This window comes from Rhinopithecus roxellana, chromosome 5 (assembly GCF_007565055.1).
Source record: "Rhinopithecus roxellana isolate Shanxi Qingling chromosome 5, ASM756505v1, whole genome shotgun sequence".
NCBI classification, from domain to species: Eukaryota; Metazoa; Chordata; class Mammalia; order Primates; family Cercopithecidae; genus Rhinopithecus; species Rhinopithecus roxellana.
In genome coordinates this window covers 53,183,496-53,209,032 of record NC_044553.1, presented here as the reverse complement: position 1 = coordinate 53,209,032, position 25,537 = coordinate 53,183,496, and the positions used below count along the sequence as shown (strand labels likewise).

Sequence of the window (25,537 nt, the reverse complement as noted above, 5' to 3'; positions counted from 1 at the left end):
TTAGATGCTAAAGTATCATAACTTACATGTATATAACCCCTTATTTGTAGACACAGGTTCTTTTCTATCTTCCACTGTTAAAAACAGTACATCAGTTAATGGTTTCCACACCCCCTGTGCAGGTTCCCAGAAATCTAGTAAACCTTTCAAACTATATTTTTGACAAAGGCTAAAGGTATGCTGTCATGGTTTGGTTTGTACTGATCCGTTAGGTAATTCAATGCTATTAGATGTGAGGATGATCTGGTGGCAACATCAATCGCAGCCACAAAGGTCAGAGTTATTTAGTGCCCCTCACCCCCTAGCATTTCCAGTCCTTCCTTTAGTTTCTGGAAGTTTCCAGATAGATGTCTCTTCAGAAGCTTAAGAGGTTTTGGATGAAAGATATACTGTTGTCCTCGATAAAGGAAAAGATATTGTTGTTTCAATAATCTCACAGGACAATATTTAATAATCTCGTAAAGTGAGCCCTTAATTCAGAGGGGGGAAATAAAATTTATTGCCTTCTAACACTTACCATCAAATAGTTTATTTGAGACCAGGAATTGGTCAGACCATTTATTTTGAACTTTTGGCTGAATACGGGTGAACTTGGCTTTTTGTTTTCCCCAAACCCGGGACAGAAAGAAATTAAAAGCCCTGACTGTGCCGGGATAGGACTAAGGAGGCCCAGGAAAGGCTGCACTAAGTATTTGGAGGGTTTGTTTGTTTTCCTTCTTGCTGCTGCTGCTGCTTCCTCAAGGATGAAGGGAAAGATAAAACCCTCCCGGCTCGGTTCGTGCTTTCATTAGCCCCATTCCTCGAAGGTGACGAAACTTCAGCACATCTCTGTCCATTTCTGAAACAAGAGGATTCCCTCAAGAGCAAATAGGCGGAAACAACGACCCCGCGCGCGGAGTTTTTCTGAGCTCCTAAATAGGGAGAGAGACCAGACAAAACAAACAAGCCAAGGCTACACAGCCAGGTTACCTCCGGGCAGCAGGGCGGGAGCGCAAAAACCCTTCCACACAACCAGCGCCTCCTAGGGTTCCGCCCCCGGGGGCGGGGCTGACCGCTCTTTCCGGGTTTGCGAGCGGAAGTGGGCGAATTTGAATCCTGTGGGCCGTTGAATGTGGCTGCTCGCGATCGGCTTGCGGCGACGCAGAGCGGGCCGGGAAAAGTGGCACTGACGCTCTGGAACTTCTGCCCAGCTCGCCTTGGTGAGTAAATGGGGAATGGGAAGACGCAGAGCGTTCCAGAGTGAGAAGCGGGACCGTGGGGTGGGACAGGGTGTCAGGAGGCCGGACGGCGCAGCAGGAGCCTCGCAGTGGTTTTGGGGACGTCTGGTGCTGGGTCCGGGCCTGGAGACTTTGGGTATTCGGGGCACTGGGGGCGTTTGCCGATCAGCGCTCTCGACTGTTGCGCACACCAGCCAGCCCTCAGTGTTGAGGATTCGGAGGCCCTGCCGGTCCCCAACGAGTAAACCTTGTTTATACGCATCCTCCGTGGCTTTTTTTTAACCCGTAGTTTATTATATCCACCAATTCGACTCGAATGCTGAAGCTTCAACAGTCGTTAAATCTCATTGTGAAAGCGTTGCCACGTTTAAACAAATCTCTTTTTATGAAAGATGGAAGATTGGGGCAGGTTTAGAATGAAAAGATGCTCTACGTGGCTCCGAGTTCCTACTAAGAGAGATACCCGGAAAACCTTGATTAACTCTGGACTGCAGGAAAGTGACAGTCTTTGAAATGCCTGGGTGGCATTTAAACTGAAATTCGAGTATCCTTTGTATTTAAAACCCGGATATTTTTCTTTCACAGTTGACATTTTTCATGTACCGCAAAAATCCGAGACTCTTGCTCATTTAAACAGGCTATAGTAACAGCGGTGGTGATTCTCTAGGGTCTTAGTTTGCAAACAATAGGGATAAGGTTTAGTTCCACCGCTCTGCCTTTTCGCCTCCCTCATTCATTGGCCAACTGGGTTATTATGGAGTCTTTTTGGAAGTACTCCACTAATGCTTTGAGCGTCTGTTTTCTTTGGGTTTTATTATTTTGGGCTTTTTTATTTTTACTGATGAACTATCTGAAATATGGAACTCTGTCTAACCCAGTAGTAAAGTCATGCCTTCTGGAATGGTTTAAAAGTGTGCCATAAACGTAAACTATAAATGGGAACTTTAAATGTGTACAAGTTTTATATCTTTATTAAAAATCGTCAGTTTTGTGTAGCTGAATACGAAAAGATATTTTAAGTTCCTCTTAAGATTTTAACACCAGGATATTGTACCATGTAAATGTATAAATATCTTTTTAAAGTAGGACTTCATAATAATCAGAATAAAGACATTCCTTCCTCCAGTGCTGGCTATTCCAGCACACCCATTCTTCCTGCTATTGAACTTTTGTTTTAAGTGTTAGCCAGGAAGAATAGATGTAAATACTCGGTGTTTAGGATAGTTAAAATATGAGCATTTTTCATATAGTGTCTTTGTAACAAAGACATTGGCTATACTTCTCTAAGCCTTTCTGCTCAATTGAGTGCTGTCAACAAATGGTAATTTTTAAAAATTGATCGCTATATCCTAATCTCTTTCTTTTTTTTCTACCTGTATTATTTTCATTGAATTTTTGCTCTTTCTTAAATCAGTGAGTTTCAGAATTTATTGTGTATACATTACCTTGAAGGATTTGTTCAATACTGATTCTTGCACTCCAGATCTCAGATTCCGAATCAGTAGGTCTGGAGGATGACATTGAAGAGTCTGCATATTTAACTGAAAGGTTAGAAAATTCTGTGAGTTTTAAAAACACTGATTTGATCTTTCCTAGAGAGGGATTATAATGTGTTGATTAAAGACCTGGAACTGGGGCCAGATTGCCTTGGTTTGAAGCCCATCTCCACCACTTGATAGCTAGGTGACCCTTAGCAAGCTGTTTAACCTTTCTGTGCTTCATTTCCCTTTACCATATAATAGGGTTACCTACTTTGTAGATTTATTGTGAGGGTTGAATGAGTTAATATATACAAAGACTTTAGAATAGTGTGTGCCACATAGCAAATGATACATAAGTCTCCAATTACATTGAGTTACTAAACTGTAAAAACCGCATCACATACATTGATTAATCTCTACAATATCGCTGAGGTAGTTATTATCTTTAAATAAGAAAACAGGCTAAGAGTGGCTCAGTAATTTGTTCTCACACAACTGATAACACATTGGAACTGAAGTCGGAAATTAGATTTAACTCAAAAGTTTATGCTTTTTTAAAAAAGTAGTATTTCTTGCCTCTCTTCAGTCACCCTCCAGATGTTGCTCCATAAAAATCTCTGATGGCTTCCCATTGTCTACCATATATAATTCAAATTTCTTAGCTTTCCTTTTTATTTACAGAGCCCTTCGGAGTCTGGTACCAACTTCTCTTCCCAAGGACCATCTTCATAATATTATGCCACTCTCTTCCAACCTGCTGATGTTCCATCAATACTGCTAGAATCCTCCAAATCTGTCTCTTACTACATATTTATACATATTTAGCCATTGGCCTTTTTATTTCCCCATAAGATTTTACTCAAATGGGTTTAAAGACTTCTCCAGGCCATGCTTCTTCGTCGGTGCAATTTGCTTATAAATATATAGTGCAAGACTGCCCTTGTCCTTTTAATTTTTATGTCTACAGTGCACAGTGCAGAACAGTGAGTGTCATGATACTCTAAAACTGTGTATGTTTGTGAGTACTTATTATTTTAACAATTTGACACATTTTGTCTTGGGTTAATGACCGAAAAAAGTTGTTGCTTTTTTTTTTTTTTTTTTTAAGGCTTGGCTTTTTTCTGAGGTTATAGCATATAATTCTTTGTAGTTTAGTAGAGATTTTAGTGATAGCATATGGTTTATAAACTTAATATGGAAAAATAAGTATTGAAATTATAGGCTCAGAAGACATTTCAAGTGGGAAAAAATCAGGAGCAATGTTGTTAATATTCATGAATTTAAAATGCTTTATGCATATTTTCTCACTTAATCCTCACAACTATTTTATTATGTCTGTATTAAGATGAAGAAACTGAGGCACCAAAAGATTTAGTAATTTTTAAAATGTGTTTTTAAAATACTTAACTTCCTCTTGGTACAGTTTTTTTTTTTTTTTTTTTTTTTTTTTAATTATAAGGGTGGTATATGTTAGGTGTAATAAGAAATATCTTAATTCAAAATGTTAGGAATTAAAAAACAGAAAACTTTTCCTTTTCAGTTTGAACAGTTAAGACAGTTAGTTACCTAATCTCCTTGCCCACAGCTTTTCTTTATAAACACCTGTCCAACAATGTAGGGACATCATTCTCATGACCAGTGGGTAGGGTTGGTCTAAGGAACATAAAGCCCATTCCGTACCACTTCCCCAACAAAAGTGGTACAGGTATTTGTATCGGAGCTGCCTATCTGATGCAGGCTAGACCATTCATGTGATTTCTTGATTTTGGAGTTGGGATATCACAAGACTATTGGAAGCCAAGCTGGAAAGGTCTTATGTGTTGCTATGACAGTGGAATCATGAAGAAACATGAAAATGGACATGTGGAGCCAATGGGTGTCAGGGTGGGGCAGGGTAGGGGAGGATGACACCTGTTTCCTGAGGACTAATTATATATTTATAACTTAATGTAAACTTGTAACTTTGTTGCCTGTGTGTGTGTGTGTGTGTGTGTGTGTGTGAGTGATACGGAGTCTCACTCTGTTGGCCAGGCTGGAATGCAGTGGTGCGATCTTGACTCACTACAACCTCCGCCTGTCCAGTTCCAGTGATTCTCCTGTCTCACCCTCCCGAGTAGTGGATTACAGGCAGCTGCCACCACGCCCAGCTAATTTTTGTGATTTTAGTAGAGGCAGGGTTTCGCCGTGTTGGTCAGGTTGGTCTCAAATTCCTGACCTCAGGTGATCTGCCCGCCTAGGCTTCCCAAAGTGCTGGGATTACAGGCGTGAGCCACCGTACCCAGCCACTGCTTTTTATCTTACACTTATCTTTTTGTTTTAAATAAAAATTGTTAACTTTTAAACAAGTATCTGGTATACAATTTGTATGCAATAAAAGTCACCCATTTTAGGGGTGTAGTGCAATGAGATTTAGTAAATGTATTCTCTTGTATGAATATACCACAGTTTGTTTTATCCATATACCATTGTTACAGTTTTTAGTTGTCACAAATAAAGTATTGACCTTTGTGATATCTTTTGTGAATAGTGCTGCTATGAATATATGTATGCAAGTTTTTGTTTGAATTGAAACATTTCAATTCTTTTGGTTATATACCTAATGGAATTGCTGGGTGATATGGTAGTCTTGTTTAATGTGTTGTGGAATTGCCAAACTGTTTTCCATCCTTGCTGCATCATTTCACTTTCCCACGAGCAATATGTAAGGGTTCTAATTTCTCCATATCATTGTTAACACTTACTATTTTAGTTTGTAAAAATAATTATTATAGCTACCGTAGTAGACGTGGAGTGGTATTTCATTGTGGCTTTGATTTACCTATCACTAATATAATGAGCGTTTTTTCATGTGCTTGTTGGCCATTTGAATATTTTCTTTGGAGAACTGTCTATTCAGATATTTTGTTCATTTTTAAGTTGGATTACTTGTCTTTTTATTGTCGCATTGTAAGAGTTTCTAATGTATTCTAGGTACTAGACCCTTATCAGGTTATATGATTTCTGAATATTTTTTCCCATTCTGTAGATTGTCATTAGATGCATAAGTTTTATATTTTGGTAAAGTTCAATTTATTATTTTCTTGTTCTTGTGCTTTTGTTGTCATATCTCAGAAACCATTGCCAAATACAAGGTCATGAAAATTTACCCCTAGATTTTCATTTAAGAGATTTATAGTTCCGTCTTTTACATTTAGGTCTTGATCCATTTCGAGTTGATTTTTTTAATGCGTGTGAGGTAGGGGTTCAACTTCATTCCTTTTTTTTTTTTTTTTTTTTTTTTTTTCGAGATGGAGTCTCGCTCTGTCACCCAGGCTGAAGTGCAATGGTGCAATCTCGGCTCACTGCAAGCTCCACCTCCTGGGTTCACGCCGTTCTCCTGCCTCAGCCTCACAAGTAGCTGGGACTATAGGCACCCACCACCACACCCGGCTAGTTTTTTTGTATTTTTAGTAGAGACTGGGTTTCACCACGTTAGCCAGGATGGTCTCGATCTCCTGAGCTCGTGATCTGCCTGCCTCGGCCTCCCAAAGTGCTGGGATTACAGGCGTGAGCCACCACACCCAGCCAACTTCATTCCTTTTTACATGGTTATCTGGTCGTCCTAGGACCATTTGTTGAAGAGACTGTTTTCTTCCCATTTAGTGGTCTTGGCACCCTTATTGAAAATCAGTTTACTATAGAGAATGTGAGTTTATTTATTGACTCTTTCTTCTTTTCCATTGATATGTATGTCTGTCCTTGTGCCAGTACCACATTGTCTTGATTACTGTGGATTTGTAGTAAGTTTGGAATTGGAAAATTTGAATCTTCCAGCTTTTTCTTTTTGGGGATCATTTTGACTATTCAGGATTCCTTGCAGTTTAGGCTTAACTTTTCCATTCCTGCAAAAAAGGCCATTGGGATTTTGACAGGAATTGTATTAAATCTATAAATTGCTTTGGGGAGTATAACCATCTTAATGATACAGTTTTTCAACCCATGGATGCAAAATGTCTTTTCATTTATTTAGGGTTCTTTAATTTCTTTCAGCACTGTTTTGTAGTTTTCAGTGCACAAATCTTGCACCACCAGGGTTAAATTTATTACTAAGTAATTTTTATGCTATTGTAACTGGATTTGTTTACTTAATTTCCTTTTTGAATCGTTCATTGTTGTATAGAAATACAACTGATATTTTTGTGTTGATCTTGCATCCTGTAACTTAGCTGAATTCGTTTAGTAGCTCTAACAGTTTTTTGTGAATTCTCTAGGAAATTCTACATATAAGATCATGCCTTCTTTGAATAGAGTTACTTCTTGCTTTCTTGCTTTATTATTCTGAATAGACCTTCTGGTTCAGTGTTGAGTAGAAGTGGTGGAAGTGTGTGTCTTTGTTTTGTTACAGATCTTAGGTGGAAAGTGTGCAGTCTTTCACCAATAATTTTGTTAATTACAGGTTTTTCCATAGATGCTGAGGAAGTTCCCTTATATTCCTAAATGTTTGAGTGTATTTATCATTGAGTATTGTATTTTGTCAGATGCTTTTTCTGCATCTATTGAGATGAGCATGTGACCTTTTCCTTTTTCTCAATTAAAATGCTATATTATATTGATTGATTTCCATATGTTGAACCACCTTTGCATTTCTGGGATAAATCCCACTTGATTGTGGTACAAAATTTTCTTTATCAGAATTCAGTTTGCTGGCAGTTTGTTAAGGATATATGCATCTATGTTCATAAGAGATATTGGCTTGTAGTTTTCTTTTCTGTGATGTCTTTTTCTGGCTTTGGTATCAGGGTATTGGTGGCTTCATAAAATGAGTTAGGAAGTGTCCTCATATCTTTAGGAGGGGTTTGAGAAAGAATGGGTGCCAATTTTTCTTTAAAGGTTTAGTAGGGTTTCAGCTACTCGGGAGACTGAGGCAGGAGAATTGCTTTAACCCGGGATGCGGAGGTTGCAGTGAGTCGAGATAGCGCCACTGTACTCCAGCCTGGGCGACAGAGTGAGACTCCGTCTCGGGGGGATAAAAAAAAAAAGGTTTAATAGGGTTCACCAGTGAACCCATCTGGGCTAGGATTTTTTTTTTTCTGAGGCGGAGTCTCGCTCTGTCGCCCGGACTGGAGTGCAGTGGCCAGATCTCAGCTCACTGCAAGCTCCGCCTCCCGGGTTTACGCCATTCTCCTGCCTCAGCCTCCCGAGTATCTGGGACTACAGGCGCCCGCTAGTTTTTGTATTTTTAGTAGAGATGGGGTTTCACCGTGTTAGCCAGGATGGTCTCGATCTCCTGACCTCGTGATCCGCCCGTCTCGGCCTCCCAAAGTGCTGGGATTACAGGCTTGAGCCACCGCGCCCGGCCTGGGCTAGGACTTTTATTTGTTGGGAAGTTTTTCGTTAGTGATTCAATCCCTTGTTTGTAGATTTGTTGAAATTTTCTATTTCTTCTTGTCACTTTTTGTTTATTTAACCTATTGTTTTAATTTGTTAACTAACTTCTTAGAGTACAATTGTTCGTAATAGTCCCATTTAATTCTTTTTATTTCTATTAGGTCTGTAGCAGTGTCCCAATTTGATTTCTTCTGATTTAGTAATTTGAGTCTTCTTTTTTCTCTGGCTCATCTAACTAAACATTTTCAATTTTGTCGATCTTTTCAAGCAATTTTTATTTCATTGATTCTCAATTTAAAAATTTTTTATTATGTTATCTGGACTCTAAATTATTTCCTTCCTTCTGCTAGCTTTGGGTTTAGTTTGGTCTTTTTCTAGTTTCTTTGGGCAAAAAGTTGAGACATTGTTTTGGGGGCTTGATTTTATTTGTCTCTAAGTATTTTCTAATTTCCCTTGTGATTTCTTTTTTGACGTTTTGTCTATTTAAAGTTGTGTTATTTAATCTGCATATGTTTCTCAATTTTCCAGTTTTCCTTTTCTTACTGATTTCTGGTTTCATTCTGTAGTCATTGGAGAAGATATTTTGTGTGATTTCAGTCTTGTAAAATGTATTATTTTGTGGTCTAACATATGGTTGTCCATGGATATTGTTCCACGTGCATTTGAGAAGAATTTTTCATTCTGTTGTTGTAGGGTGTATATGTCTGTTAAGTCTAAACTATTTCTCCTTTCATTTCTGTCAAATTTTGCCTCATATATTTTGGGGCTCTTATTAGGTGGGTTTGTGTTTATAATTGTCATGTCTTCTTGATGTCATGTCTTCTATAATTGTCATGTCTTAATGGATTGAGCTTTTTAGTCAGTCTTTAATGTCCTTTGAGTCCTTTAACAATCTTCAACTTAAAACCTATTTTGTCTGATATTAGTATAAACGCCCAAGCTTACTTTTGATTACTGTTTGTATGAAGTATCTTATTCTGTCCCTTTACTTTCCATCTATTTGTGTTTTGTGATCTGTAGCTTGACTCTAGTAGATAGTGTATGTATGGATTTAAAAAAAATTCATTCTGTCAACCTTTGCCTTTTAATTGAAGAGCGTAATTCATTTACATTTAATTACTGTTAAAGAAGAATTTCTGCCATTTTAGTATTTGTTTTCTATATGTCATATGTTTTCTGTTCCTCATGTCCTTCATTATTGCCTTTTGTTGACTTGATTTGTATAGTGTATCATTTTTATTCCCTTCTCATTACCTTTTCTGCACGTATTTTTTAGTTATATTCTTAGTGGCTATCTTGGGGATTACAATTAATATCTTAAACTTATAACAACCTAGTTTGAATTAGTACCCACTTAGCTTTCATAGCATACAAAAATTACACTTCTGTTTATCTCATCCTTATTCCTAAATGTTACTGTGTCAAATTACATTTTTATATTTTTTGCTAATTTTACATTTATACATAATGTGTCCAATAACATTGCTTTATATTTATTTTACATGTTTTTCTTTTAAATTACATAGAAAAAAGAGAATTACCAAAAGTGCAATAATACTACTGGCTTATATATTTACTTCTGTAGTTACCTTTACTGGTGTTTCTATTTCCTCATATGACTTTGAGTTACTGTCTGGTGTCCCATTAGCATCTCTAGTAGATCTACTAAAAAATTCCCTTTCACACTAGACCCCAGGTCTACCAGACCTGAGAAACAGCCATTCTTATCTGTCTCCTGGATGATTTTCCAAAGAATATAATGTAAACTTTTAAGAAACTTTTTATTGAGGTATAATATATGTGCCAAATAAATTTTAAGTACAAAATTATGTTCATTGTAAAAAAAAATTCAAACAATGCCAAAATTTATAAGAAATTAAAAGAAAAAGCCCCTACCCCATTCTCTCTTCCCAGGGATAACCACCATTAACAGTTAGGGACCTAGAAACTTTATGGTCTTTCTTGATCTCAGAAACTTCTGCTCTTTCTGAATTCCTTTCACCCTTCCTTCTCTCCATCGAATGACTTGTTCTACTTTATGTATAAGAACCCTAATAGGTAAGTATTATCATCTCCATTGGACACAAGGCAGAGCCAGGAGTTCAAACACAAAATGTATGATTCAAGTGTAGTGTTCTTTCTACCGTGTTCCTCTGCGTGGGTCCTGTCTAGAATCTTAGAGTTTAATTGCTCTGTCACATAAGGTAGCAGATACATTGTCCTGTTAAGATATAACTGAGGCCTTATTTTTTTTAGACGGAAGAAGACCTGGTCCTGTGGCAGCTGTGACAGAATAGCCTTTATGGCCTGAACTGTAGAAAAAAAGATGCCACCTGCTTTAAGAAGGGTAGTTTGGATTGGGCTGGTTATTTAGAGCCTGACTTGGTCAGTGGAAGGGGCTAGGACTGGAATAAGAGCTGCCCACTGGGTCAGGGTTAGGACCAGCTGGTGAAGGGGAGGATTATATTACTGTCTCATTATCCAATCCAAGGAGATTTATATAATCCAACCAAATGGCAGAATCAGCAAGAGCAACTTCCAGAAGAAATTCCTGACATGCCCCAGACATCCCGGGCTTTCACATGCTGTTGTCCCTTTGTGCACACTCTACTTAGAATGCTTTTTCTGCCTTGTCTGCTCAGCATATTTATCTTTCACAATTACGTTATAATATCACCACCTCTATAAGACTACACTGCATGTATGTGAAATATTTGTTTACTTGCCTGCCTCCCATGTGAGTATGTGTACTGATCTTCACTATTGAAACATAGTTTTGCTGCAGATAGGATTCTTTGCTGACAGGTTTGGGTTTTTTTCCTGTCTTTCAGCACTTTAAATGTGTCATCTCACTGTCTTCTGGAACTCTATGGTTTCTAATGAGAAATTGGCTCTTAATCTTACTGGGGATATTTTGTATGTGTTAATCACTTCTTTCTTGCTGCTTTCAAGATTCTTTGTCTTTGTTTTTGTCAGTTGGACTATACTGTGTCTCATTGTGGAACTCCTAGAATTTGTCCTGATTAAAGATCTTGAGCTTCTTAAAAAAATGTATAGATTGAAGTCTTACATGTATAGATTTCAGTCTTACATGAAATTTGGGAAGGTTTTGGCTATTATTTCTTCAAACATTCTTTCTGTTCCATTTTCTGTGGTCCTTCTTGGACTCCCGTTAAGCATATATTGGTATGCTTGATAGTATCTCGTAGTCTCTTGGGCTCTGTTTCTTTTTCATTTTTTTTCTTCCTGCTCTTCAGTCTGGATAATTTCAACTAACCTGTCTTCAAGTTCACTGATTCTTTCTCCTGCCTGCTCAAACGTGCTATTAAACCTCTGTAATGAATTTATTATTTCAGTTATTATACTTTACAGCTGCAGAATTTCTATTTCCTTTTTTATCATTTCTGCTTCTTTATTGACATTCTCTATTTGTTGAGACATTGTTGATTGTGAGTTTTTTGCCAGGTTATTCTGTGTTTCTAGGGAAGTACAGACCTGCAGAGCCCCTTGCTCCACCATTTTTGTTGATGTGTTCTGTATTACTGAGTTTGAAGAGTTTTTCAAAAAATATATTGTGGCTCTAACTAAGTCCTTTATCAGATGATGATTTGCAAATACTTTCTCAGTCTGAGGCTTGTCTTATTCTCTTAACAGTGTCTTTTGGTGAGCAGATGATACTAACTTTAAGTGTAGTTTGTCTTTTTTTGTCTTGTGCTTTTGGTATTGTATCTAAGAAATCTTATGTAACATAAAGTCACAGAAATTTTCTCCTGTGTGTTTTTTCTAGAAATTTTATAGTTTTACATTTTGTAGTTTTACATTTTGTATTTAGAACTGTAATTCATTTTGAGTTCATTTTTTGTGAGACTTAAGTATTCTTGTGGGTGTTGTAGTGTTTTTTTTTTTCTATTTTAATTTGCATTTCCTTTATAACCAGTCATGTTCATATTTTCTTTTGCTTGTTGGCTATGTTGGTTTTTTTTTTTTTTTTTTTAAGTGTCTGGTCAAATCTTTTGTCCATTTTGTTCATTTTATTGTGATGTCTTCTGTTTGAGTTGTAAGCATTCTTTATACATTATGGATATAAATCCTTTGTCAGATATATGTTTTGCCAGTGTTTATTCCCCATCTGTGTTTTGCCTTTTTCCTTGCTTAACTATGTCTTTTGATTAGAAAGTTGTTAATTTTGATGTTTAATTCATCAGTGTTTTCTGTGATTCAGTTTCCTCAGAAATCTTTGCCAAACCCCAAGATCATGAAGAATCTTCCCTGTGTTTTCTTTTAGAAGTTTTTTTTCTTGTGATCCAATTTGAATTAAGTTTTAATATATGAGGTCAATGTTCTTCCCCCACCCTCTGCCCAAAACATTAAGTTATTTCAATACTATTTATTGAATAGAATACCATTTGAATACAGTGAATTACCTTGGTATCTTTGTTGAAAAGCAATTGTCTGGGTCTGTTTCTGGCCTTTCCCTGGTGTTCTATTGAGCTATATATCTGACTTTTCCCTTATGTTCTATTGAGCTATATGTCTGTCTTGATTAATATAGCTGTATAAGAAGGCATGAAATCACATAGTTGGAGACCACTGACTTTTTCTTTTTAAAAACGTTTTTGCTATTACAAGGTCTTCGCATTTTTATATAGGTTTTAGAATCAGCATGCCAGTTTCTTAAAAAAAAAAAAAAAAACCTGCTGGGGGGTTTTGGTTGGGATTGATCTTTCATTTCTCTCAGCAATGTTTTGTAGCTTTTCAGAGTGTAGTCTTTTTGCATATCTTTTACTAAGTTTTTACCCATTGCGAATAGAATTGTTCTCTAATTTTCTGATTAATTCTTGCTGCTATACAAATTTGCCTTGTTTCATTAGAACTTGTTAAAGTCACTTATTCTTGTAAATGTGTTGGTAGGATTTTCTATGTAGATGACCATATGTGAAAACAGTTTTACTTCATCCTTCACAGTTTTGTCTTTTTTTCCCTTGTAGTACACTGTTGAATCAGAGATTAAGGTGAACATTTGTGGATTCCCTTTGCTAGGTTGAAAAAATTTATTTTACCCACAGTTTACTTTACAGTTTTGTTATGATTGGATATTGACATTTGACAGATGCCCTTTTGTATCTGTTGAGATTGCCTCACAGTACAATGTGGAAATTAATGCACATCTGTAGATGCCCTTTATTATTAGGTTGAGAAAATTCCCGTCTGTTTCTGGTTTGTTTTACAGTTTTATCATGATTGGTTGTTGAATTTTGTCAGATGCTCTTTCTGCATCTATTGAGATGATAATACTTTTTTCCCCTTTATTTTATTAACATGGTGTATTACTTTAATTTTCAGATGATATCTAATCTTATATTTCTAAGATAAACCCAGTTAAGATATATTATCCTTTTTTTTTTTAATTAAAAGAAAAACTACCGATGATTGACTAAATTTGCCAGGTACTCTCGTGGCATTTATGTGTTGCTTCTAATTCTTACAATAACCTGTAATTAGCTTCTAGCTTGAGGGATGATAAAATTGAGGCTGAGGTCTCAGGAAAAAATATATAGAACATGAAGGAAAGTCTAAACTTCATACCTTCAATGCTGTTTCTACTATACTATGCTACTTTTTGTAATAATTTATAGTTAAAAAATATTGAAGATCATATTGATGTTTTATGTACTTTTTTTTTTTTTTTTCATGGAGGTCTCACTGTGTTGCTCAAGGTGAACTCAAATTCCTGGGCTCAAGCAATCCTCCTGCTTCAGCCTCTCAAGTAGCTGGGACTACAGGTACATACCACTGTGCCTGGCTTTTATGTACATTTTTGAGATATATATAGTTCCTAGAATGTGAATAATTGATTCATGAAAAAAAATTCTAATAGCTTTTAACCTCTACCATTCCATGTCTTTCTTCTAATTTTATCTTTGCTGTTACTGTGAACCCAAGTAACTAACGAATCTTTAAGAGTATTTTTTTTGTCTCCAAATTTGTAGGAGCACCTGAAGTGTATTAACTATCTATCCCGAAGTAGCATGGGTGTATTAGTCACAGTTCTCCAGAGAAACAGAAACAATAGGATATACATTTGTGTGTGTGTGTGTGTGTGTGTGTGTGTGTGTGTGTGTGTGTGTGTGTGTGAAGAGAAGGAGAGGGAAGGATTACTTTATAAGGTACTGACTCACATGATTATGTAGTGTGAGCAGCCCCATTGTCTGCAAACTGGAAACCCAGGAAAGTCCTGCAGTGTAGTTTGAATGTCTGGAGCCAAAGAGCTGATGGTATAGGTGCCAGTTCCGATACGAAGGCCTGAAAACCAGGAACACCAAGGACGGAAGATTGGTGTCCTACCTCAAGCAGTCAGACAGAGAGCAAATTTAACCTTTTTCTGCCTTCTGGTTTTATTCAGGCCCTCAGTGGACTAGCTAATGTCTACCCACACTGAGGATGGCCATCTGCTTTACTTAGTTCACCAGTTCAAATGCTGATCTTTTCCAGAAACACTGTCACAGACACATCCAGACGTAAATTTAACCAGTTATCTGGGCATCCTGTGGCCTGGTAAAGATAACACATAAAATTAACCATCACACTGGGTTAGTCTTGATCTTGAAATTTTTGGGAATGTTTTATATTAGTTTTAATTCAATTATTTTTAAACCTTTTTTATTTTGAAATAATTCTAAAGTTACAGGAAAGTTGCAAGAAAAGTACAAAGAACTACATATGCCCTTACTTAGATTAACCACTTTTTATTATTTTCCACATTCACTTTATCATTCTGCAGTGTTGTACATTTGCATGTACTTTCCCTTTTCTGAACCGTTGGAGAGTAGGTTGCATGTATATGGTCCCCCTACCCTTTAATACTTCAGTATTTCCTAAGAACAGCGATAGTCTACTAAATAACCTAAGTATGGATACCAATTTCAGGAAACTTAGCATAAATACAATACTTTCAACAATATATTGTTTTGGTCAATTGCCTCAATGACATCCTTTGGAGCAGTTTTGTTCCCCAGTACAGGATACAGACCAGGATCCTTCATGCATTTGTAGTAAATAAAATACAGTTCATTTTTTTTTAGGTTTGGGGGTACATGTGAAGGTTTGTTACACAGGTAAACAACATGTCACAGGGATTTGTTGCACATACTATTTCATCACCCAGGTTTTAATCCCAATAGCCAATAGTTATCTTTTCTGCTCCTCGCCCTCCTCCCACCCTCCTGCATCAGGTAGACGCCAGTGTGTCTTGTTTCCTTCTTTGTGTTCTTGAGTTCTTAACATGTAGCTCCCACTTACAAGTGATAACATGCGGTATTTGGTTTTTTGTTCCTGTGTTACTGTTCTAAGGATGATAGCCTCGGGCTCCATCCATGTTCCTGCAAAAGACATGATCTTATTCTTTTTAATGGCTGTGCAACATTTATGGTGTATTTGTACCACATTTTCTTTATCCGTTCTGTCATTGATGAGCATTTAGGCTGATTCCACGTCTTTGCTATTGTGAATAGTGGTGCAGTAAACATTCATGTGCATGTATCTTTATGGTAGAATGATTTATAGTCCCCTGGCTATATACCCAGTAATGAGATTGTTTTGTAAAATGGTAGTTCTGCTTTTAGCTCTTTGAGGAATTGCCATACTGCTTTCCACAGTGGTTGAACTAATTTACACTCCCACCAACAGCGTATAAGTGTTTCCTTTTCTCCACAACCTTACCCGCATCTGTTATTTTTTTGACTTTGTGATAGTAGCCATTCTGACTGGTGTGAGATGGTATCTCATTGTGGCTTTGATTTGCATTTCTCTAATGATTAGTGATGTTGAGCTTTTTTTCATATGCTTGTTGGCCACGTGTATGTCTTCTTTTGAGAAGTATCTGCTTATATCCTTTGGCCACTTTTTAATGGGGTTGTTCTTCTCTTGTAAATTAAAGTTCCTTATAAATGCTTTTGATGAAATTCAACACCCCTTTGTGTTAAAAACTCTCAATAAACTAAGTATTGAAGGAACATGCCTCAAAATAATGAGAGCCATCTGTGACAGACCCATAGCCAACATTATACTGATGGGCAAAAGCGAGAAGCATTCCTCTTGAAAACCGACACAAGACAAGGATACTCTCTCTCACCACTTCAACATAGTGTTGGGAGTCCTAGCCAGAGCAATCAGGCAAGAGAAAGAAATAAAGGGCATCCAAACAGGAAGAGAGGAAGTCAAACTATCTCCACAGATGACATGATTCTGTATCTAGAAAACCCCTTAGTCTTGGCCCAAAAGCTTTCCCAGCTGATAAACAACTTCAGCAAAGTTGCAGGATGCAAAATCAGCATATAAAAATCACTAGCGGCCGGGCGCGGTGGCTCAAGCCTGTAATCCCAGCACTTTGGGAGGCCGAGACGGGCGGATCACGAGGTCAGGAGATCGAGACCATCCTGGCTAACAAGGTGAAACCCCGTCTCTACTAAAAAATACAAAAAACCTAGCCGGGCGAGGTGGCGGGCGCCTGTAGTCCCAGCTACTGGGGAGGCTGAGGCAGGAGAATGGCGTGAACCCGGGAGGCGGAGCTTGCAGTGAGCCAAGATCCGGCCACTGCACTCCAGCCTGGGCGACAGAGCGAGACTCCGTCTCAAAAAAAAAAAAAAAAAAAAAAAAAAAATCACTAGCATTCCTATACGCCAAAAACAGCCAAACCTAGAGCCAAATCAGAAAGGCAATCCCATTCACAGTGGCTGCAGAAAGAATGAAATACCTAGGAATACAGCTAGCAAGGGAGGTGAAAGATCTCTACAGTGAGAATTACAAAGCACTGCTCAAAGAAATCAGAGAAAACACAAACAAATGGAAAAACATCCCATGCTCATGGATAGGAAGAATCAATACCATTAAAATGGCTATACTGCCCAGAACAATGTACAGATTCACTGTTATTCCTATCAAACTACCAATAACATCCTTCACAAAACTAGAAAAAGCTATTTTAAAATTCATGTGGAACCAAAAAAGAGCACAAATAGCCAAGGCAATCCTAAGCAAAAAAAAAAAAAAACAAAGCTGGAGGCATCACATTACCCATCTTCAAACCATACTACAAGGCTACAGTAACCAAAACAGCGTAGTACTGGTACAGAAACAGGCACATAGACCAGTGGAACACAATAGAGAGCCCAGAAATGAGGCCGCACATCTACGACCATCTGATCTTTGACAAAACTGACAATAAACAAGCAATAGGGAAAAGACTCCCTGTTTATTAAATGGTGCTGGGATAACTGGCTAGCCATATGCAGAAGATTGAAGCTGGACCCCTTCCTAACACGATGCACAAAAACCAACTCAAGATGGATTAAAGACTTAAATGTAAAACCCAAAACTATAAAACCCTGGAAGACAACCTAGGCAGTATCATCCTGGACATAGGAATGGGCAAAGATTTCATGACAAGGACTCCAAAACCAATCGTAACAAACGCAAAAGTTGACAAGTGGGATCTAGTTAAACTTAAGAGTTTCTGCACAGCAAAAGAAACTACCAACAGAGTAAACAGACAACTTACAGAATAGGAGAAAATATTTGCAAACTATGCATCTGACAAGCATCATGTTTTATTATGCAGTGCAGAATCAGAAAAATTAATTCTTTGCTATGTATAGGACATCCAAAGACAACATTTCTGAGTTGTAAACAGAAAGAATTTAGAGTACATCGAATAATGCAATGCACAGACTAAGTTGAACCTTTCTGATTAGTGATTTAAATCAAGTCATTTCTATAGCAAGAATGTTCATTTCTTAAAAATGCTAGATTAAAAAAATCAATCTATTTCTCTTTCAAGTGGCTGATTCCAGCATGTTTTCTGTATATTCAATGTCACCTTTTTCAGTAAGATTAGGCACTTTAGAAAATGTTGGATGGGGCCAGGCACAGTGGCTCACGCCTGTAATCCCAGCACTTTGGGAGGCTGAGGCAGGCAGATGATGAGGTCAAGAGACTGAGACCATCCTGGCCAACATGGTGAAACCCTGTCTCTACTAAAAATATAAAAATTAGCTGGGTGTGGTGGGGCACGCCTGTAGTCCCAGCTACTTGGGAGGCTAAGGCAGAACAATCACTTGAACCCAGGAGGCAGAGGTTGCAGTAAGCCGAGATTGTGTCACTGCACTCCAGCCTGGCAGCAGAGTGAGACTCTATCTCAAAAAAAAAAAAGGAAAGAAAATGTTGGGTGGTTAGGATCTGTTTATTTATTCAAATGTTAGCCATTTGAATAAATTCCGGCTGGAATGAGAAGGAATTTGACTTACTTTTTTGTATTAGTTATCTGTTGTCATATAACAAATAACTCCAGATAACTCCAGAACTTGCTGGTTTTAAATAATAAATGTTTAATTACTGATAGTTTCTGTTGATCAGGGATTTGGGAGTTGCTTTGCTGTGTGGTTCTGGTTTAGGGTCTTGTATGAAGTTGCTCTCAGGCTGTTGGCCAAATTGCAGTCGTATGAAGGCTTGATTGGGGTTGGAGGATTCACTTCTAACATGGTCTATTCACATGACAGAAGGTAGAATGCCTCCATTCCTTACCAACTGGATGTCTCCATGGTGTATGCCATTTTTATGACATGGCAGCTGTCTTCCTCCATAGCATGTGATCCATGATAGTGAGGAGGAAGTCACAATGCCTTTTATGACATTGTCATTTCTGCCACAGTCTTTTTGGTTGAAGCAAGTTAGCAAGCACTAAGCACATCTACAATCAAGGAGAGGGGCAGGCCCTACCTTTTGAAGGAAGAAGTATGAAAGTGTATCACTGACTGATCAAGTAGAAGTAAGCAGTGGAGGACACTCAGAATACTTTTTGACAGAAGGTATTAATTAAATTGTTGATTTTCCAGGGAAGGGAATGGTTTTATTTTGTTTCTAAAGCCCAATCTGTTATTAAGACTTGGACTGTTATTAAAATATACACCTAGATATCATTTTTTAAAATTCTACTTGGGAAGTCTTAAAATTCATATTCTTGAAGGAAAACATCTAAAACAAATTATAAAATTCAACTCTAAAATACGTGAATAGTATTTTTTGCTAAGGTTTTGTTTTAGAGACTTGTTTGAAATAAAGTGATCTTCATTCATAGTTAGAAACAAAAGTTATATTCCACATACTAGGGATTAGGAAGAAGGCTAATGTGAACTGATCAAAAGTATGAATTATGGATTGCCTTTAGAATATTCAACTTTTAGGTAACTTGATATTGTTATAATTTCAAGCTTAGAGAAAAGTTGTAAGAATAGCATAAGGAACTCCTATATATCCTTTATCTAGATTCATTAATTGTTCATTTTGTGCCATTTGTGTTATTCTTTGTCTCATCCTAGCCCAGTCAGCCTAACACCACCAGGGATAAACCAGTAGTCTGATAAAATTAAATTTATTGACCCACTCCAGTGAGAGAGAGTGCAAAGGAGAGGAACCACAGGGCTTCTTACCAAATGGAGTTACAGTAGATTTCGTACAGGATTTTGGAGAAGGATAGCATTTAGGTAAAATTTAAATGCCCTACATTTTGTGGTGTCTAGGTTGAATGACAGTGTAGATGTAAATCTGTGTTGTCGAATGACTAAAACATCCTTTATAAATTAAACTTTTTATGTTTACTCTAAGTGAAGTACTATTATGTGTTTATGGAATTTTCTGCAATAAATTCATGTGTATGGATTGATTTATGATACGTTGAATTCATCACCAAAGGTTGAATTGTAGAGAAGTCCTTTAAGAGGGGGCATTTTATCTTCCTATTATATTTTATCAATTTTAAGATGGACTCACCCCTTCTACACACACACTTCTTTCCGTATAGATATTCAGTCTTTCTAGTACCATTTGTTTAAAAGATTTTATTTTCCCTCGTTGAATTGCTTTGGTGTCTTTGTTGAAAATGACTGGAAAAATATGGATCTGTTTCTGAGTTTTATTGAGAACTGGTCTTAGATGTATCAGTATGTTTAAAATGATGTTCTATAGCTTGTGATCCTCAATCAATTTGTTCACTTAAGGCAGTTCTGTAGTTATTGTTTGAGAATGTATAAACATCAAAAGCCCCATCATATACCTGTAGAGAATTACTAGTGCCTCTAAAAGAAAGAAGAGAAAGAAAAAAAAAATCCAAGAGTGTTCCTTTAACCCTACATTAATAGTTGTGGAGTGGAGCTAGGAAAAATTGTAGTCTAGACCTACTTAACTCCAAAGCCCCCTTAAAACTGGGCTCTTAGTTGTTTTATACATTCTTTTAAGAATACCAATCTTGATGGCATAGAATATGATTTTGTAAGGAATAAAAAAATATTAAAGGCTTAGAGTCAAAGCCATTTAAGAAATTTGGACTATGACTTTTTAGGAAAGCACGGAAATGCGTATGAGCGAATCTATGTTTAAATCCGAAACACTTTTTACAGTCAGTATGAAATATAAATTCTAATTGTAAGGAAGCATTGTATCAGTTTAATTTGGTTAATCAGTCTTCATAAAATAATCTGTGTCCTACATTTTGTGGTGTCTTAGATTTGATGAAATCTGATAACAGTTTTTATTTGTGGTTTTCACTCTTTGATATATAATATTCTGTATCATTTTTTGTGCTCTTTCATTATTTTCATGTGAAATGCCATGGTGTAACCCGCAGTCACTCAGCTATGGATTAGTGTATTCCCACCAACTAACTCCTTGACCTTGGACAGGTGTTTAACCTTTCTGAGAACTGGTTTTTGCAACTATAAATGAGGTTATATTTACCTAGTGACATTAAGATGTTTATTCTTTTCCACTTAAATACCAAGAGACTGCACATACATTATACTTAAATTTCATTAACATTTCTAGTGCGCTAGAAATGTTCATATACCCTTGGTAAAGTGAAACGTTAATGTTATTAAGATGTCGGTCTTCCTTTCTTTGATCTTTTGGAAAATTATATTTCAGTAATGATTGTAAGTGTTTTTATTTGTGTAACTAGTGGGGAGTGAAGAGATAGGGACAGACCAATGTCTTTCAGTATGTAAATGGTTGAGCACCACTGTACTAGAAGAGGTAATGAGACAGTCAGGTGCCTGCAGTCCTGTATAGAATCCTGGCAAATGCAACAGCCACAAATATGGTATAGACTAATCAAGGATTGTTTTTGTTTTTTGTTGTTGTTTTTGAGACAGAGTTTCACTCTTGTTGCCAAAGCTAGAGTGTAATGATGCGATCTTGGCTCACTGCAGCCTCCACCTCCCGAGTTCAAGCAATTCTCCTGCCTCAGCCTTCCAAGTAGCTGGGATTACAGGCGCGTGACACCATGCCCTGCTAACTTTTTGTATTTTTAGTAGAAACGGGGTTTCACCGTGTTAGCCAGGCTGGTCTCGAACTCCTGACCTCAGGTGATCCACCCGCCTCAGCCTCCCAAAGTGCTGGGACTACAGGTGTGAGCCACTGCACCCAGCCAAAGGATTGTTTTATAGGCTGCATAAATATGAATGGCATTGCTGTTGATGATGGTTTTTTCTTTTTTCCTAAATGATGAACAATTCTGGCTAAAGCTTTGAATAAAAATTAAATAGAAATTTCCTTGATTGACGTAAGAGTTGTAGTTCTGGAAATATAATTTGTTAATATGTAAAATGGGCTTAGGTTCTAGGTTAAGATAATTACAAATAGTTTTTTTTTAACCTACTTGAATGTCCAGATGGAAATTTGAAAGTCTACACTATTGTTTGTTGTGTAGGATTGTTTGGTGCATTGCAAGATGTCCTATAATCCTGGCCTCTTTCCACTAAATACCAGTGGTCATCTTAATTGTTTTGACAACTAAAAAACATTCCCTTTAATTTTAAAAATGTTCCCCAACTCTTAACACCCCCGTTGAGAACTACTGGTCTTAGATGTATTAAAGGTAAGAAAAATTAAAGTACTAGAGTTTTATATGACTTATTTGTCATTATGCATTGACTACATTTAATAAAAGTTGTTAATTTGAGACTTTTACAATTAAGATGACTGTATTAATGTTATTTTTCCTAGTAAAATGAATGAAAATAAACCTGGTGACTCACAGAACCTTGGTAAGTAACTGTATTTAAAATAATTTTATTACAATGAGTTTTAAATATGTTACTCAAACATTAGGACTGAAGAGGAATGAATTCCCTGGCACATGCTTAGTTCGTTTGTCCACGTACTAAAGTATAATACTGCATATATTTATTTCAACAAAAATCTATCAGAAGACAATTTATTTGCCAAGTTTTATTTCTAATGTATATATACAAGATATGATTCGTATCTCAATAAAACAATTATTTAAAGGAAAAAATGCAGATGAGAACAATTTAAACAGTGTGTAAAAGTTTAACATGAAAAGGAAAACTGGCCAGGTGCAGTGGCTCACGCCTGCAATTCCAGCACTTTAGGAGGCTGAAGCAGGCAAATCACTAGAGGTCAGGAGTTCAAGACCAGCCTGGCCAACATGACAAAACCTCATCTCCACTAAAAATACAAAAATTAGCCAGGAGGTGCATGCCTGTAATCCCACCTACTCGCTAGGCCGAGGCAGGAGAATCACTTGAACCCGGGAGGCAGAAGTTGCAGTGAGCAGAGATCGCAACACCTCACTTCAGCCTAAGTGACAGAGAGCGACCCTGTCTCAAAAAAAAAAAAAAGGAAAAGGAAAACTTACCTCTACGTGCTCACGACAGTCTTCCCAAATAGATGCGGTCCGTTTTGACCTTTGCTTTTAGTTGTTGTTTTCTTCATTTATTATAAACAGTATCTGTTTATATGATGAGGAATTTAAATGATTACCCACTTCTGCCACGCTCCCTCACCCACTGTATTTTAGATCTTTTTAAATTCCCTCTAAAATTAAAATAATATTCTTACAGCTCTATATCTTGACCATTACTTTTAGAGTATCTTTTGACACCACATTTTGTTGGAAAAGGAAATGTGTGCTCCTAAACCTCTTCTACTTTCTTTCCCCGCTTCTACCTCCAGACTTCTGTCAGCTATGCTAATAGTTCTGAAACTTTTAGTACTTCATGGACTACCTCTATGCATTTGCCAAATGCAAATGCACACCTACTATTGATAGTTTTTCCTAAGATTGACTGTTTCTTTTCATGAATGTATTTAAGGTAGAAACTGCTTCATTATTGTAATAGAAACGAGTATCATTTACTACACTAGATGGCAATCTTAATGATAAATATAATGAAATCAGGACAATTTTACCAAATTTTAAACATTAAAAGCAGGAAGGTACAAATGAATGTAAAAATAATTTACTTATAAAAATGCATGCCTGAAACCTAGTCTGTTCTGCATTCAGGGCCCTCCATACTGGGTAGAGGGAGACAGAGGGAGAAAGGAACAAATGGAAAACCACAGGTCCACAGCATACAGCAGATGCACCTCCGTCCAGGGTTCATGGCAAGAATTTTCCCTCTTCTATAGTTTCAGCCAGTTCACAAGGACTCCTCTTTTGTAGATTCAGCTAATTCTACATAGTCCTCTTTCCCTTGAGCTTTATGCACACTTGCAGGTAAAAGTGTAGGTATTGGGGATGGAGTTAAGGTGGAGCTTACTGGTGTAGGATGTCCAATATGAACAAATGGCAATTTGCTGGCGTTAATGTGAACAGCTCCCTTGTATGGAAGGGAAGGAAGAGGGGCTGAAATATTTTAAGGGTTAGGAGAGAGACTTTGAGTTATGACTTATCCCTTTAAACTGGAGTGAGGGAGGGCAGAATAGTTAGGCTCTTTCCCTATATTAAATATGAGCTCATCCTATTTCTTTCAGTTCTAGAATCTATTTGGTGAGCCGCCTGTTCACAAATATAGTAACTTTTAACATGTGGCATCTATTCTTGATTGCATGTATTATTCAAGGTAAATAATACTAGTTTCCATAACTGGTAAACCCTGACATCTTACTGGTTTAAAGCAATAGAAGTTTATTACTTGGTCAGGTTGCAGTCCAGTATGCATGGGTTAAGGAAGATGGAGCAGTTAGGGAGTTTCTGCGGCATGCAATCATTTAGAGATGCAAACATCCTTCGTCTTGTAGGGATCTACTTCTTAGGGATCCTGTCTTTTCTCTTCAGCTAGTGATTTTCAACTTGTTTCATTAGCATCTTAATAAAATTTTCTGTATAAATAAACATGTATCAGAAAAGATTAGTTATTTTAATTCTAACATTGAGTTCTGTTTATATGTCATATCCTGTTAATTATTTTAATATACACTGTCTTATTTAGTCCTCACTAAGGCGTAGTTTTTGAGGTAGCTACTATTATCCTCATTTTTATGATGAGGAAATGGAGTCATAAAGCACTAGTGAAATAAGCTAGTCACAGAAAGACAATACTGCATAATCTCACTTATGTGTGGAATATAAAAAAGTCAAACTCATAGAAACAGTATAGTGTGGTTACCAGTGGTTGGGAGGATTGGGAGATGTTGGTGAAGGGATACAAAATTTTATAATAGACTGGTAGAATAAGTTCAAGACATCTATTATACAACATGGTGACTATAGTTGGTAACAATGTATTGTATACTTGAAAATTAGTAAGAGTAGATTTTAAGTATTCTCACCACAAATAAGTGGTAAATATGTGAAGTAATGCATATGATAATTAGCTCCATTTAGCTGTTCCACAATATGTACATATATCAAAACATCATGCTAAACATTGTAAGTATATACAGTTTTCTAAAAAAGCATTAGTTGAGTCTTAACTCAGATCTCTGACTCTACAAGTTGTATTTGTGTGTGTGTTGGGAGGGGTGGATAAAATAGACATAAAATTCACACTTTAACTATTTTGAGGTGTTCAATTTGGTGGCATTTAGTACATTTACAATGTTGTGAAACCATCACCAGTATCTAGTTCTAAAACATTTTAATCACCCTTAAAGGAAACCCTGTACCTATTAAGTAGTCACCCCTCATTTTCCCTGTCATCAGCTCTGGTAACCATTAGTCTGCTTTTTGTATGTCCCTTTGGATTTACTTATGTTGGATAAAGTAATCCATAAGTAAATTGAGTAATACTGTGACCCTTTGTGCTTGACTTCTTTCATTTAGCATAATATTTCTAGGTTTATTCATGCTATAGCATGTATTACTACTTTCATCCTTTTTATTGCTGAATAATATTCCATCATATGGGCATACCATATTTTGTTTTTCCATTTATCCATCCTTTGATGGACATTTGGCTTATTTCTACTTAGCTATTGTGAATAGTGCTGCTATGAACATTAGTTTACAAGTATTTGTGTGAACATCTGTCTTCAGTTCTTTGATATATATATCCAGGAATAGAATTACTGTGTCATATGGTAACTCTTTGTTTAAATTTTGAAGAACTGCTGGACTATTTCCCAAGGCTGTACACCATTTTATATTTCTACTAGCAGTGTGTGATGGTTTTGATT

The 25,537-nt window shown here is 36.9% G+C and overlaps 1 protein-coding gene across 1 annotated transcript in view; it reads left to right on the top strand.

Moving 5' to 3' along the window:
* The first annotated feature begins 1,049 nt into the window (after window positions 1–1,049).
* G2E3 (G2/M-phase specific E3 ubiquitin protein ligase) overlaps window positions 1,050–25,537 on the top strand; it is a 61,376-nt gene continuing 36,888 nt past the window's right edge. The window contains exons 1-2 of the mRNA XM_010374667.2: window positions 1,050–1,199; window positions 22,118–22,158. Of these exons, the coding sequence (XP_010372969.1) occupies window positions 22,122–22,158 (37 nt within the window). The 5' untranslated portion in view covers window positions 1,050–1,199; window positions 22,118–22,121. The remainder of the gene's footprint in view (window positions 1,200–22,117; window positions 22,159–25,537) is intronic.